The 17,618-nt window shown below is 37.1% G+C and overlaps 1 protein-coding gene across 1 annotated transcript in view; it reads left to right on the top strand.

The window, feature by feature from the left end:
- Window positions 1-17,618, top strand: part of LOC306936262 (tectonin beta-propeller repeat-containing protein 1-like) — a 69,811-nt gene that overhangs the window by 14,200 nt on the left and 37,993 nt on the right. Inside the window, exons 6-8 of the mRNA XM_079519753.1 lie at window positions 722-896; window positions 1,545-1,645; window positions 2,270-2,371. Of these exons, the coding sequence (XP_079375879.1) occupies window positions 722-896; window positions 1,545-1,645; window positions 2,270-2,371 (378 nt within the window). The remainder of the gene's footprint in view (window positions 1-721; window positions 897-1,544; window positions 1,646-2,269; window positions 2,372-17,618) is intronic.

The following is a 17,618-nucleotide window of genomic DNA, read 5'->3' as shown; positions in this document are numbered from 1 at the left end:
ACAAACAACAGATACATAACAATTACAAAACAGATACAGGACAAAACAACAACACCAGTACTCAACATTCATGTATAAAATAAAAAAGTCTGAAATACAATGTAAAGAACCACAAATTGTACATTAATGAAATCAACTAACTGAAATAAAATACAAAAAGATAAATAAAAATGAAGGGGGGGGGGGGGGGGGGGGGGGGGAGATGGCCAATGACTACGTAGAAAATACTACCGCAAAGTAGGTTAGAAATGGTTGCCAAACTCTGATATATTTCTGAGTGTATATTTAAGTTCTTCGAGTTTGAGATGTGACATAACATCCTCCACCCAGCGTTTGTGAGGTGGCGGCGCTGCCTTTTTCCAACTAAATAGTATCAGGCGTCTGGCAAGTAAAGAGGAAAAAGCTATAGCTTCAGCCTGATGAGTTGGTATTTGTATTCCCTCTGGAGGGGCACCAAACAGCGCCGTTATTGGATTGGGATCTATAGTTGAGTTACAAATATACGAGAAGGTATTAAATATCTCTGTCCAAAATGCAGTCAATCTGGGATACGACCAAAACATGTGGCTAAGCGTAGCAGACTCCTGACCACACCTGGCACAGGCTGGATCTGAGTCTGGATAAAAGATCCTTATTGAATTATTGCAACATGTACAGCATGTGTGAGTGTATTACAAATCTATGTATCTATTTGTCTGCCTGTCTGCCTGTCTGTCTGCAGGTGTATTTCAGGGAGGGCATCCACCCCCGGATCCCAGAGGGCAGCAACTGGGAGGAGGTGGAGGTCCCCAGGGAGGTGGGTCAGATCTCGGCCGGTCCAGGAGACCTGCTGTGGGCTCTGCTCTGGGACGGAAACATGCTGGCCCGGAACGGACTGACCCTGGACAGTCCCACAGGTAAATCCTTCCTGACTGGACAGTCCCACAGGTAAATCCTTCCTGACTGGACAGTCCCACAGGTAAATCCTTCCTGACTGGACAGTCCCACAGGTAAATCCTTCCTGACTAGTGGACGGTCCCACAGGTAAATCCTTCCTGACTGGACAGTCCCACAGGTAAATCCTTCCTGACTGGACAGTCCCACAGGTAAATCCTTCCTGACTGCACCAGCAGCAACAGACCCAGTTTCATTTGTTGTTCCACAACTAGTGGAGACTAGTGGAGAAGAGATCCAGTAGAACTAAATGTTAGGGAGGGACTAGTGGAGAAGAGATCAAAGAGATTCAAAATCAACACATTATATACTGTAGGTACATTGTGGAGGTTTCGTCTGAAGGAGGAGGAGGTGGTTCAGTCTGTTCATGTTCTGTGTGTTCAGGTACCTCATGGGTGCGGAGGTGACTCCAGGTGGAGGTGGTTTCAGTGGGTTAATGTCCATATGTTTTCAGGTACTTCGTGGGTGGAGGTGTCCTCTCCAGTGAAGGAGGTGGAGGTGGTTTCAGTGGGTTAATGTGCTGTGTGTTCAGGTACTTTGTGGGTGGAGGTGTCCTCTACGGTGAAGGAGGTGGAGGTGCCTTCAGTGGGTTAATGTCCATATGTTTTCAGGTACCTCATGGGCGGAGGTGTCCTCTCCAGTGAAGGAGGTGGAGGCTCTCCATGTGTCCGTGGGGCTCAGTGTGGTGTGGGTCGTCACCAAGGACTTCAAGGTGAGAAATGATGATTCATCAAAATGACCGACAAACTGTAGTACTTAACCCATTTATACTGTCTAGAGGGAGATCAGACTTGACAGTGTGTGGTAATAATGGAAGATTATGCCTCCCGGTTTTGGGGGGGAAATGGAAGGTGTGGCACTTTTCAGAGTAAAATCTGCCTCATCTGCTTGGCACTCTATCGCCTTTATTCTGATGAATTCCCCGTCAAAATAAGTGTTAAAACTGTTTTGTTGCAAGGAGTTGCATTGGTGCGGTTCGTGCAACATGGGCGACTGTGGCTCAGGAGGTAGAGCAGGTCGTCCAATGATCCATGGGTCAGCGGTTCGAATCCCGGCTCCTCCTGTACATGTCGAAGTGTCCTTGGGCAAGACACTGAACCCCAAATTGCTCCCGATGTGCTGGTTGGTGCCTTGCATGGCTTCCGCCGCAATCGGTGTATGAATGTGTGTGTGAATGGGTGAATGTAATTCACAATCTATGTAAAGCGCCTTGGATAAAGGCGCTATATAAATGCCATTTGCCATTTAACATGTGTGTCTGTACCCACGTGTCTGTGTGCGTGTGCGTGCGTCCGTGCGTGCATGCGTGCGTGTGTTTGCGTGCGTGCGTGTGTAGGTGTGGTTCAGGCGCGGTGTGAACTCCCATAACCCCTGTGGCTCCGGGTGGATCAGCATCGGAGGCGAGATGATGATGGTGGACGTGGGACTCAACGACCAGGTAACCCTGCAGGCATCATGGGAAATGCAGTTCACATTAATGAGCAAGTGCAGAGAGAAAAACAGTGTCCCTAAAATAGACTAGGATACCAAGTAAACAATGTCTGTCTATACAACATGCTATGGAACTAGCATTCTATACAGAAACTATACCCAGAAAACCAAATGACGTCCTCCGGTGACGTTCTGGACTAGGCCAGATCACAGCCCATATGGGGATGATCTTTACGTTCAGGACTAGGCCAGATCACAGCCCATATGGGGATGATCTTTACGTTCAGGACTAGGCCAGACCACAGCCCATATGGGGATGATCTTTACGTTCAGGACTAGACCAGATCACAGCCCATATGGGGATGATCTTTACGTTCAGGACTAGGGCAGATCACAGCCCATATGGGGAGGATCTTTACGTTCAGGACTAGACCAGATCACAGCCCATATGGGGAGGATCTTTACGTTCTGGACTAGGCCAGATCACAGCCCATATGGGGATGATCTTTACGTTCAGGACTAGGGCAGATCACAGCCCATATGGGGATGATCTTTACGTTCAGGACTAGACCAGATCACAGCCCATATGGGGATGATCTTTACGTTCAGGACTAGGCCAGATCACAGCCCATATGGGGAGGATCTTTACGTTCAGGACTAGGCCAGATCACAGCCCATATGGGGAGGATCTTTACGTTCAGGACTAGGGCAGATCACAGCCCATATGGGGATGATCTTTACATCATTTCCAGGACGTCTTCACCAGTTAGCTAGCTTATTCTTGGCCAGATCAGACTAGTTATGATATGACTTATAAGTTGATCTGGCCTATTTCGGACTCTCTCCGATCCATCCAGGGAGCGGCCGTCTTAGTGGGCAGAATTCATTTTGGTTGAGATCACGTGATGCATTTCTGGGCCAGATGTGACTAGTCCTGGTTGGACTTGATCTGCACGGCCACAACAGAGACGTCACTAATGTGTCCAGGTCCTGACCATGCTTGCTGGGATAGGATAGCAGGTAGACAATTAACCTAGTATCTGTCTGAACAACAACATTCATTCATTCATTCAAAAAATCATTCAAAAAATAATTAATTAATTAATTCATTAAATTAATTAATTCATTCATTCATTCATTCATTCATGAAGTCAAGCAAAATAAATCTAAATAACATGAACAAAAAAATAACCACATTTAGATGAAAGAGCGTAAATATATTCACATCCCTGTGCATTAAACCAGTGATTGCTTGCATAAGGCAGCTAGCTACCACAGGAATCACTGTACTGTACAGTAAAACACAGGAATCACTGTACTGTACATAAAACACAGGAATCACTGTACTGTACGTAAAACACAGGAATCACTGTACTGTACGTAAAACACAGTAAAACACAGGAATCACTGTACTGTACATAAAACACAGTAAAACACAGGAATCACTGTACTGTACATAAAACACAGGAATCACTGTACTGTACATAAAACACAGGAATCACTGTACTGTACGTAAAACACAGGAATCACTGTACTGTACGTAAAACACAGTAAAACACAGGAATCACTGTACTGTACATAAAACACAGTAAAACACAGGAATCACTGTACTGTACATAAAACACAGGAATCACTGTACTGTACATAAAACACAGTAAAACACAGGAATCACTGTACTGTACGTAAAACACAGTAAAACACAGGAATCACTGTACTGTACGTAAAACACAGTAAAACACAGGAATCACTGTACTGTACAGTAAAACACAGGAATCACTGTACTGTACATAAAACACAGGAATCACTGTACTGTACGTAAAACACAGGAATCACTGTACTGTACGTAAAACACAGGAATCACTGTACTGTACATAAAACACAGGAATCACTGTACTGTACATAAAACACAGGAATCACTGTACTGTACATAAAACACAGGAATCACTGTACTGTACATAAAACACAGGAATCACTGTACTGTACATAAAACACAGGAATCACTGTACTGTACGTAAAACACAGGAATCACTGTACTGTACATAAAACACAGTAAAACACAGGAATCACTGTACTGTACATAAAACACAGTAAAACACAGGAATCACTGTACTGTACGTAAAACACAGTAAAACACAGGAATCACTGTACTGTACATAAAACACAGGAATCACTGTACTGTACATAAAACACAGGAATCACTGAACTGTACGTAAAACACAGTAAAACACAGGAATCACTGTACTGTACATAAAACACAGTAAAACACAGGAATCACTGTACTGTACATAAAACACAGGAATCACTGTACTGTACATAAAACACAGTAAAACACAGGAATCACTGTACTGTACATAAAACACAGTAAAACACAGGAATCACTGTACTGTACATAAAACACAGGAATCACTGTACTGTACATAAAACACAGTAAAACACAGGAATCACTGTACTGTACATAAAACACAGTAAAACACAGGAATCACTGTACTGTACATAAAACACAGTAAAACACAGGAATCACTGTACTGTACGTAAAACACAGTAAAACACAGGAATCACTGTACTGTACATAAAACACAGTAAAACACAGGAATCACTGTACTGTACATAAAACACAGTAAAACACAGGAATCACTGTACTGTACATAAAACACAGTAAAACACAGGAATCACTGTACTGTACATAAAACACAGGAATCACTGTACTGTACATAAAACACAGTAAAACACAGGAATCACTGTACTGTACATAAAACACAGGAATCACTGTACTGTACATAAAACACAGTAAAACACAGGAATCACTGTACTGTACATAAAACACAGTAAAACACAGGAATCACTGTACTGTACATAAAACACAGTAAAACACAGGAATCACTGAACTGTACATAAAACACAGTAAAACACAGGAATCACTGTACTGTACATAAAACACAGTAAAACACAGGAATCACTGTACTGTACGTAAAACACAGTAAAACACAGGAATCACTGTACTGTACATAAAACACAGTAAAACACAGGAATCACTGAACTGTACATAAAACACAGGAATCACTGTACTGTACGTAAAACACAGTAAAACACAGGAATCACTGTACTGTACATAAAACACAGTAAAACACAGGAATCACTGAACTGTACGTAAAACACAGTAAAACACAGGAATCACTGTACTGTACATAAAACACAGGAATCACTGTACTGTACGTAAAACACAGTAAAACACAGGAATCACTGTACTGTACGTAAAACACAGGAATCACTGTACTGTACATAAAACACAGGAATCACTGAACTGTACATAAAACACAGGAATCACTGTACTGTACATAAAACACAGTAAAACACAGGAATCACTGTACTGTACATAAAACACAGTAAAACACAGGAATCACTGTACTGTACATAAAACACAGGAATCACTGTACTGTACATAAAACACAGTAAAACACAGGAATCACTGTACTGTACGTAAAACACAGGAATCACTGTACTGTACATAAAACACAGGAATCACTGTACTGTACATAAAACACAGTAAAACACAGGAATCACTGTACTGTACGTAAAACACAGGAATCACTGTACTGTACGTAAAACACAGGAATCACTGTACTGTACGTAAAACACAGGAATCACTGTACTGTACATAAAACACAGTAAAACACAGGAATCACTGTACTGTACGTAAAACACAGGAATCACTGTACTGTACGTAAAACACAGGAATCACTGTACTGTACGTAAAACACAGGAATCACTGTACTGTACATAAAACACAGGAATCACTGTACTGTACATAAAACACAGTAAAACACAGGAATCACTGTACTGTACGTAAAACACAGGAATCACTGTACTGTACGTAAAACACAGGAATCACTGTACTGTACGTAAAACACAGGAATCACTGTACTGTACGTAAAACACAGTAAAACACAGGAATCACTGTACTGTACATAAAACACAGGAATCACTGTACTGTACATAAAACACAGTAAAACACAGGAATCACTGTACTGTACATAAAACACAGGAATCACTGTACTGTACGTAAAACACAGGAATCACTGTACTGTACATAAAACACAGTAAAACACAGGAATCACTGTACTGTACATAAAACACAGGAATCACTGTACTGTACATAAAACACAGTAAAACACAGGAATCACTGTACTGTACATAAAACACAGGAATCACTGTACTGTACGTAAAACACAGTAAAACACAGGAATCACTGTACTGTACATAAAACACAGGAATCACTGTACTGTACGTAAAACACAGTAAAACACAGGAATCACTGTACTGTACATAAAACACAGGAATCACTGTACTGTACATAAAACACAGTAAAACACAGGAATCACTGTACTGTACATAAAACACAGGAATCACTGTACTGTACGTAAAACACAGTAAAACACAGGAATCACTGTACTGTACGTAAAACACAGTACAACACAGTAATCACTGTACTGTACATAAAACACAGTAAAACACAGGAATCACTGTACTGTACATAAAACACAGTAAAACACAGTAATCACTGTACTGTACATAAAACACAGTAAAACACAGGAATCACTGTACTGTACATAAAACACAGTAAAACACAGGAATCACTGTACTGTACATAAAACACAGGAATCACTGTACTGTACATAAAACACAGTAATCACTGTACTGTACGTAAAACACAGTAAAACACAGGAATCACTGTACTGTACATAAAACACAGTAAAACACAGGAATCACTGTACTGTACATAAAACACAGTAAAACACAGGAATCACTGTACTGTACATAAAACACAGTAAAACACAGGAATCACTGTACTGTACATAAAACACAGGAATCACTGTACTGTACGTAAAACACAGTAAAACACAGGAATCACTGTACTGTACATAAAACACAGTAAAACACAGGAATCACTGTACTGTACATAAAACACAGGAATCACTGAACTGTACATAAAACACAGGAATCACTGTACTGTACATAAAACACAGGAATCACTGTACTGTACATAAAACACAGTAAAACACAGGAATCACTGTACTGTACGTAAAACACAGTAAAACACAGGAATCACTGTACTGTACATAAAACACAGTAAAACACAGGAATCACTGTACTGTACATAAAACACAGTAAAACACAGGAATCACTGTACTGTACATAAAACACAGGAATCACTGTACTGTACGTAAAACACAGTAAAACACAGGAATCACTGTACTGTACATAAAACACAGTAAAACACAGGAATCACTGTACTGTACATAAAACACAGTAAAACACAGGAATCACTGTACTGTACGTAAAACACAGTAAAACACAGGAATCACTGTACTGTACATAAAACACAGGAATCACTGAACTGTACATAAAACACAGGAATCACTGTACTGTACATAAAACACAGGAATCACTGTACTGTACATAAAACACAGTAAAACACAGTAATCACTGTACTGTACATAAAACACAGTAAAACACAGGAATCACTGTACTGTACATAAAACACAGTAAAACACAGTAATCACTGTACTGTACATAAAACACAGTAAAACACAGGAATCACTGTACTGTACATAAAACACAGTAAAACACAGGAATCACTGTACTGTACATAAAACACAGTAAAACACAGTAATCACTGTACTGTACATAAAACACAGTAAAACACAGGAATCACTGTACTGTACATAAAACACAGGAATCACTGTACTGTACGTAAAACACAGGAATCACTGTACTGTACATAAAACACAGGAATCACTGTACTGTACATAAAACACAGGAATCACTGTACTGTACATAAAACACAGTAAAACACAGGAATCACTGTACTGTACATAAAACACAGGAATCACTGTACTGTACATAAAACACAGTAAAACACAGGAATCACTGTAATGTACATAAAACACAGGAATCACTGTACTGTACATAAAACACAGGAATCACTGTACTGTACATAAAACACAGTAAAACACAGGAATCACTGTAATGTACATAAAACACAGGAATCACTGTACTGTACATAAAACACAGGAATCACTGTACTGTACATAAAACACAGGAATCACTGTACTGTACATAAAACACAGTAAAACACAGGAATCACTGTACTGTACATAAAACACAGTAAAACACAGGAATCACTGTAATGTACATAAAACACAGGAATCACTGAACTGTACATAAAACACAGGAATCACTGAACTGTACATAAAACACAGTAAAACACAGGAATCACTGTAATGTACATAAAACACAGGAATCACTGAACTGTACATAAAACACAGTAAAACACAGGAATCACTGTAATGTACATAAAACACAGGAATCACTGAACTGTACATAAAACACAGTAAAACACAGGAATCACTGTACTGTACATAAAACACAGGAATCACTGTACTGTACATAAAACACAGGAATCACTGTACTGTACATAAAACACAGGAATCACTGTACTGTACATAAAACACAGTAAAACACAGGAATCACTGTACTGTACATAAAACACAGTAAAACACAGGAATCACTGTAATGTACATAAAACACAGGAATCACTGAACTGTACATAAAACACAGGAATCACTGAACTGTACATAAAACACAGTAAAACACAGGAATCACTGTAATGTACATAAAACACAGGAATCACTGAACTGTACATAAAACACAGTAAAACACAGGAATCACTGTACTGTACATAAAACACAGGAATCACTGTACTGTACATAAAACACAGGAATCACTGAACTGTACATAAAACACAGTAAAACACAGGAATCACTGTAATGTACATAAAACACAGGAATCACTGTACTGTACATAAAACACAGGAATCACTGTACTGTACATAAAACACAGTAAAACACAGGAATCACTGTACTGTACATAAAACACAGTAAAACACAGGAATCACTGTAATGTACATAAAACACAGGAATCACTGAACTGTACATAAAACACAGGAATCACTGAACTGTACATAAAACACAGTAAAACACAGGAATCACTGTAATGTACATAAAACACAGGAATCACTGAACTGTACATAAAACACAGTAAAACACAGGAATCACTGTACTGTACATAAAACACAGGAATCACTGTACTGTACATAAAACACAGTAAAACACAGGAATCACTGTAATGTACATAAAACACAGGAATCACTGAACTGTACATAAAACACAGGAATCACTGTACTGTACATAAAACACAGGAATCACTGTACTGTACATAAAACACAGTAAAACACAGGAATCACTGTACTGTACGTAAAACACAGTAAAACACAGGAATCACTGTACTGTACATAAAACACAGTAAAACACAGGAATCACTGTACTGTACATAAAACACAGGAATCACTGTACTGTACGTAAAACACAGTAAAACACAGGAATCACTGTACTGTACATAAAACACAGTAAAACACAGGAATCACTGTACTGTACATAAAACACAGTAAAACACAGGAATCACTGTACTGTACGTAAAACACAGTAAAACACAGGAATCACTGTACTGTACATAAAACACAGGAATCACTGTACTGTACATAAAACACAGGAATCACTGTACTGTACATAAAACACAGTAAAACACAGGAATCACTGTACTGTACATAAAACACAGGAATCACTGTACTGTACATAAAACACAGTAAAACACAGGAATCACTGTAATGTACATAAAACACAGGAATCACTGTACTGTACATAAAACACAGGAATCACTGTACTGTACATAAAACACAGTAAAACACAGGAATCACTGTACTGTACATAAAACACAGTAAAACACAGGAATCACTGTACTGTACATAAAACACAGTAAAACACAGGAATCACTGTACTGTACGTAAAACACAGTAAAACACAGGAATCACTGTACTGTACGTAAAACACAGTAAAACACAGGAATCACTGTAATGTACATAAAACACAGGAATCACTGTACTGTACATAAAACACAGGAATCACTGTACTGTACATAAAACACAGTAAAACACAGGAATCACTGTAATGTACATAAAACACAGGAATCACTGTACTGTACATAAAACACAGGAATCACTGTACTGTACATAAAACACAGGAATCACTGTACTGTACATAAAACACAGTAAAACACAGGAATCACTGTACTGTACATAAAACACAGTAAAACACAGGAATCACTGTACTGTACATAAAACACAGTAAAACACAGGAATCACTGTACTGTACGTAAAACACAGTAAAACACAGGAATCACTGTACTGTACATAAAACACAGTAAAACACAGGAATCACTGTACTGTACATAAAACACAGGAATCACTGTACTGTACGTAAAACACAGTAAAACACAGGAATCACTGTAATGTACGTAAAACACAGTAAAACACAGGAATCACTGTAATGTACATAAAACACAGTAAAACACAGGAATCACTGTACTGTACATAAAACACAGTAAAACACAGGAATCACTGTACTGTACGTAAAACACAGTAAAACACAGGAATCACTGTAATGTACATAAAACACAGTAAAACACAGGAATCACTGTACTGTACATAAAACACAGGAATCACTGTACTGTACATAAAACACAGTAAAACACAGGAATCACTGTACTGTACATAAAACACAGTAAAACACAGGAATCACTGTACTGTACATAAAACACAGGAATCACTGTACTGTACATAAAACACAGTAAAACACAGGAATCACTGTAATGTACATAAAACACAGTAAAACACAGGAATCACTGTACTGTACATAAAACACAGTAAAACACAGGAATCACTGTACTGTACATAAAACACAGTAAAACACAGGAATCACTGAACTGTACATAAAACACAGGAATCACTGTACTGTACATAAAACACAGTAAAACACAGGAATCACTGTAATGTACATAAAACACAGTAAAACACAGGAATCACTGTACTGTACGTAAAACACAGTAAAACACAGGAATCACTGTACTGTACATAAAACACAGTAAAACACAGGAATCACTGTACTGTACATAAAACACAGGAATCACTGTACTGTACGTAAAACACAGTAAAACACAGGAATCACTGTACTGTACATAAAACACAGTAAAACACAGGAATCACTGTACTGTACATAAAACACAGTAAAACACAGGAATCACTGTACTGTACGTAAAACACAGTAAAACACAGGAATCACTGTACTGTACATAAAACACAGGAATCACTGTACTGTACATAAAACACAGGAATCACTGTACTGTACATAAAACACAGTAAAACACAGGAATCACTGTACTGTACATAAAACACAGGAATCACTGTACTGTACATAAAACACAGTAAAACACAGGAATCACTGTAATGTACATAAAACACAGGAATCACTGTACTGTACATAAAACACAGGAATCACTGTACTGTACATAAAACACAGGAATCACTGTACTGTACATAAAACACAGGAATCACTGTACTGTACATAAAACACAGGAATCACTGTACTGTACATAAAACACAGTAAAACACAGGAATCACTGTAATGTACATAAAACACAGTAAAACACAGGAATCACTGTAATGTACATAAAACACAGTAAAACACAGGAATCACTGTACTGTACATAAAACACAGGAATCACTGTACTGTACATAAAACACAGTAAAACACAGGAATCACTGTAATGTACATAAAACACAGTAAAACACAGGAATCACTGTAATGTACATAAAACACAGTAAAACACAGGAATCACTGTAATGTACATAAAACACAGTAAAACACAGGAATCACTGTACTGTACATAAAACACAGGAATCACTGTACTGTACATAAAACACAGTAAAACACAGGAATCACTGTAATGTACATAAAACACAGTAAAACACAGGAATCACTGTACTGTACATAAAACACAGGAATCACTGTACTGTACATAAAACACAGTAAAACACAGGAATCACTGTACTGTACATAAAACACAGTAAAACACAGGAATCACTGTAATGTACATAAAACACAGGAATCACTGTACTGTACATAAAACACAGTAAAACACAGGAATCACTGTAATGTACATAAAACACAGTAAAACACAGGAATCACTGTAATGTACATAAAACACAGTAAAACACAGGAATCACTGTAATGTACATAAAACACAGTAAAACACAGGAATCACTGTAATGTACATAAAACACAGTAAAACACAGGAATCACTGTACTGTACATAAAACACAGGAATCACTGAACTGTACATAAAACACAGTAAAACACAGGAATCACTGTAATGTACATAAAACACAGGAATCACTGTACTGTACATAAAACACAGGAATCACTGTAATGTACATAAAACACAGTAAAACACAGGAATCACTGTAATGTACATAAAACACAGTAAAACACAGGAATCACTGTAATGTACATAAAACACAGGAATCACTGAACTGTACATAAAACACAGGAATCACTGTACTGTACATAAAACACAGGAATCACTGTACTGTACATAAAACACAGGAATCACTGTACTGTACATAAAACACAGTAAAACACAGGAATCACTGTACTGTACATAAAACACAGTAAAACACAGGAATCACTGTACTGTACATAAAACACAGTAAAACACAGGAATCACTGTACTGTACGTAAAACACAGTAAAACACAGGAATCACTGTACTGTACGTAAAACACAGTAAAACACAGGAATCACTGTAATGTACATAAAACACAGGAATCACTGTACTGTACATAAAACACAGGAATCACTGTACTGTACATAAAACACAGTAAAACACAGGAATCACTGTAATGTACATAAAACACAGGAATCACTGTACTGTACATAAAACACAGTAAAACACAGGAATCACTGTACTGTACATAAAACACAGTAAAACACAGGAATCACTGTACTGTACATAAAACACAGGAATCACTGAACTGTACATAAAACACAGGAATCACTGTACTGTACATAAAACACAGTAAAACACAGGAATCACTGTACTGTACATAAAACACAGGAATCACTGTACTGTACATAAAACACAGGAATCACTGTACTGTACATAAAACACAGTAAAACACAGGAATCACTGTAATGTACATAAAACACAGGAATCACTGTACTGTACATAAAACACAGTAAAACACAGGAATCACTGTACTGTACATAAAACACAGTAAAACACAGGAATCACTGTACTGTACATAAAACACAGTAAAACACAGGAATCACTGTACTGTACGTAAAACACAGTAAAACACAGGAATCACTGTACTGTACGTAAAACACAGTAAAACACAGGAATCACTGTAATGTACATAAAACACAGTAAAACACAGGAATCACTGTACTGTACATAAAACACAGTAAAACACAGGAATCACTGTACTGTACGTAAAACACAGTAAAACACAGGAATCACTGTAATGTACATAAAACACAGTAAAACACAGGAATCACTGTACTGTACATAAAACACAGGAATCACTGTACTGTACATAAAACACAGTAAAACACAGGAATCACTGTACTGTACATAAAACACAGTAAAACACAGGAATCACTGTACTGTACATAAAACACAGGAATCACTGTACTGTACATAAAACACAGTAAAACACAGGAATCACTGTAATGTACATAAAACACAGTAAAACACAGGAATCACTGTACTGTACATAAAACACAGTAAAACACAGGAATCACTGTACTGTACATAAAACACAGTAAAACACAGGAATCACTGAACTGTACATAAAACACAGGAATCACTGTACTGTACATAAAACACAGTAAAACACAGGAATCACTGTAATGTACATAAAACACAGTAAAACACAGGAATCACTGTACTGTACGTAAAACACAGTAAAACACAGGAATCACTGTACTGTACATAAAACACAGTAAAACACAGGAATCACTGTACTGTACATAAAACACAGGAATCACTGTACTGTACGTAAAACACAGTAAAACACAGGAATCACTGTACTGTACATAAAACACAGTAAAACACAGGAATCACTGTACTGTACATAAAACACAGTAAAACACAGGAATCACTGTACTGTACGTAAAACACAGTAAAACACAGGAATCACTGTACTGTACATAAAACACAGGAATCACTGTACTGTACATAAAACACAGGAATCACTGTACTGTACATAAAACACAGTAAAACACAGGAATCACTGTACTGTACATAAAACACAGGAATCACTGTACTGTACATAAAACACAGTAAAACACAGGAATCACTGTAATGTACATAAAACACAGGAATCACTGTACTGTACATAAAACACAGGAATCACTGTACTGTACATAAAACACAGGAATCACTGTACTGTACATAAAACACAGGAATCACTGTACTGTACATAAAACACAGGAATCACTGTACTGTACATAAAACACAGTAAAACACAGGAATCACTGTAATGTACATAAAACACAGTAAAACACAGGAATCACTGTAATGTACATAAAACACAGTAAAACACAGGAATCACTGTACTGTACATAAAACACAGGAATCACTGTACTGTACATAAAACACAGTAAAACACAGGAATCACTGTAATGTACATAAAACACAGTAAAACACAGGAATCACTGTAATGTACATAAAACACAGTAAAACACAGGAATCACTGTAATGTACATAAAACACAGTAAAACACAGGAATCACTGTACTGTACATAAAACACAGGAATCACTGTACTGTACATAAAACACAGTAAAACACAGGAATCACTGTAATGTACATAAAACACAGTAAAACACAGGAATCACTGTAATGTACATAAAACACAGTAAAACACAGGAATCACTGTAATGTACATAAAACACAGGAATCACTGTACTGTACATAAAACACAGTAAAACACAGGAATCACTGTAATGTACATAAAACACAGTAAAACACAGGAATCACTGTAATGTACATAAAACACAGTAAAACACAGGAATCACTGTAATGTACATAAAACACAGTAAAACACAGGAATCACTGTAATGTACATAAAACACAGTAAAACACAGGAATCACTGTACTGTACATAAAACACAGTAAAACACAGGAATCACTGTAATGTACATAAAACACAGGAATCACTGTACTGTACATAAAACACAGGAATCACTGAACTGTACATAAAACACAGTAAAACACAGGAATCACTGTAATGTACATAAAACACAGGAATCACTGTACTGTACATAAAACACAGGAATCACTGTAATGTACATAAAACACAGTAAAACACAGGAATCACTGTAATGTACATAAAACACAGTAAAACACAGGAATCACTGTAATGTACATAAAACACAGGAATCACTGTACTCTACATAAAACACAAGAATCACTGTACTGTACATAAAACACAAGAATCACTGTACTGTACATAAAACACAGGAATCACTGTACTGTACATAAAACACAGGAATCACTGTACTGTACATAAAACACAGGAATCACTGTAATGTACATAAAACACAGTAAAACACAGGAATCACTGTAATGTACATAAAACACAGGAATCACTGTACTGTACATAAAACACAGGAATCACTGTACTGTACATAAAACACAGGAATCACTGTACTGTACATAAAACACAGGAATCACTGTAATGTACATAAAACACAGTAAAACACAGGAATCACTGTAATGTACATAAAACACAGTAAAACACAGGAATCACTGTAATGTACATAAAACACAGTAAAACACAGGAATCACTGTAATGTACATAAAACACAGGAATCACTGTACTGTACATAAAACACAGTAAAACACAGGAATCACTGTAATGTACATAAAACACAGTAAAACACAGGAATCACTGTAATGTACATAAAACACAGTAAAACACAGGAATCACTGTAATGTACATAAAACACAGTAAAACACAGGAATCACTGTAATGTACATAAAACACAGTAAAACACAGGAATCACTGTACTGTACATAAAACACAGTAAAACACAGGAATCACTGTAATGTACATAAAACACAGTAAAACACAGGAATCACTGTAATGTACATAAAACACAGTAAAACACAGGAATCACTGTAATGTACATAAAACACAGGAATCACTGTACTGTACATAAAACACAGGAATCACTGTAATGTACATAAAACACAGTAAAACACAGGAATCACTGTAATGTACATAAAACACAGGAATCACTGAACTGTACATAAAACACAGTAAAACACAGGAATCACTGTACTGTACATAAAACACAGGAATCACTGAACTGTACATAAAACACAGTAAAACACAGGAATCACTGTACTGTACATAAAACACAGGAATCACTGTACTGTACATAAAACACAGTAAAACACAGGAATCACTGTAATGTACATAAAACACAGGAATCACTGAACTGTACATAAAACACAGGAATCACTGTACTGTACATAAAACACAGGAATCACTGTACTGTACGTAAAACACAGGAATCACTGTACTGTACGTAAAACACAGTAAAACACAGGAATCACTGTAATGTACATAAAACACAGGAATCACTGTACTGTACATAAAACACAGGAATCACTGTACTGTACATAAAACACAGGAATCACTGTACTGTACATAAAACACAGTAAAACACAGGAATCACTGTACTGTACGTAAAACACAGTAAAACACAGGAATCACTGTACTGTACGTAAAACACAGTAAAACACAGGAATCACTGTACTGTACATAAAACACAGTAAAACACAGGAATCACTGTACTGTACATAAAACACAGTAAAACACAGGAATCACTGTACTGTACATAAAACACAGGAATCACTGTACTGTACATAAAACACAGTAAAACACAGGAATCACTGTACTGTACATAAAACACAGGAATCACTGTACTGTACATAAAACACAGTAAAACACAGGAATCACTGTACTGTACATAAAACACAGGAATCACTGTACTGTACATAAAACACAGGAATCACTGTACTGTACATAAAACACAGTAAAACACAGGAATCACTGTACTGTACGTAAAACACAGTAAAACACAGGAATCACTGTACTGTACGTAAAACACAGTAAAACACAGGAATCACTGTACTGTACATAAAACACAGTAAAACACAGGAATCACTGTACTGTACATAAAACACAGTAAAACACAGGAATCACTGTACTGTACATAAAACACAGGAAT

This window comes from Electrona antarctica (assembly GCF_951216825.1).
Source record: "Electrona antarctica genome assembly, chromosome: 14".
Lineage (NCBI taxonomy): Eukaryota > Metazoa > Chordata > Actinopteri > Myctophiformes > Myctophidae > Electrona > Electrona antarctica.
Note: the sequence above shows the minus strand (reverse complement) of the source record. Positions and strands in the feature narration are given on the sequence as shown.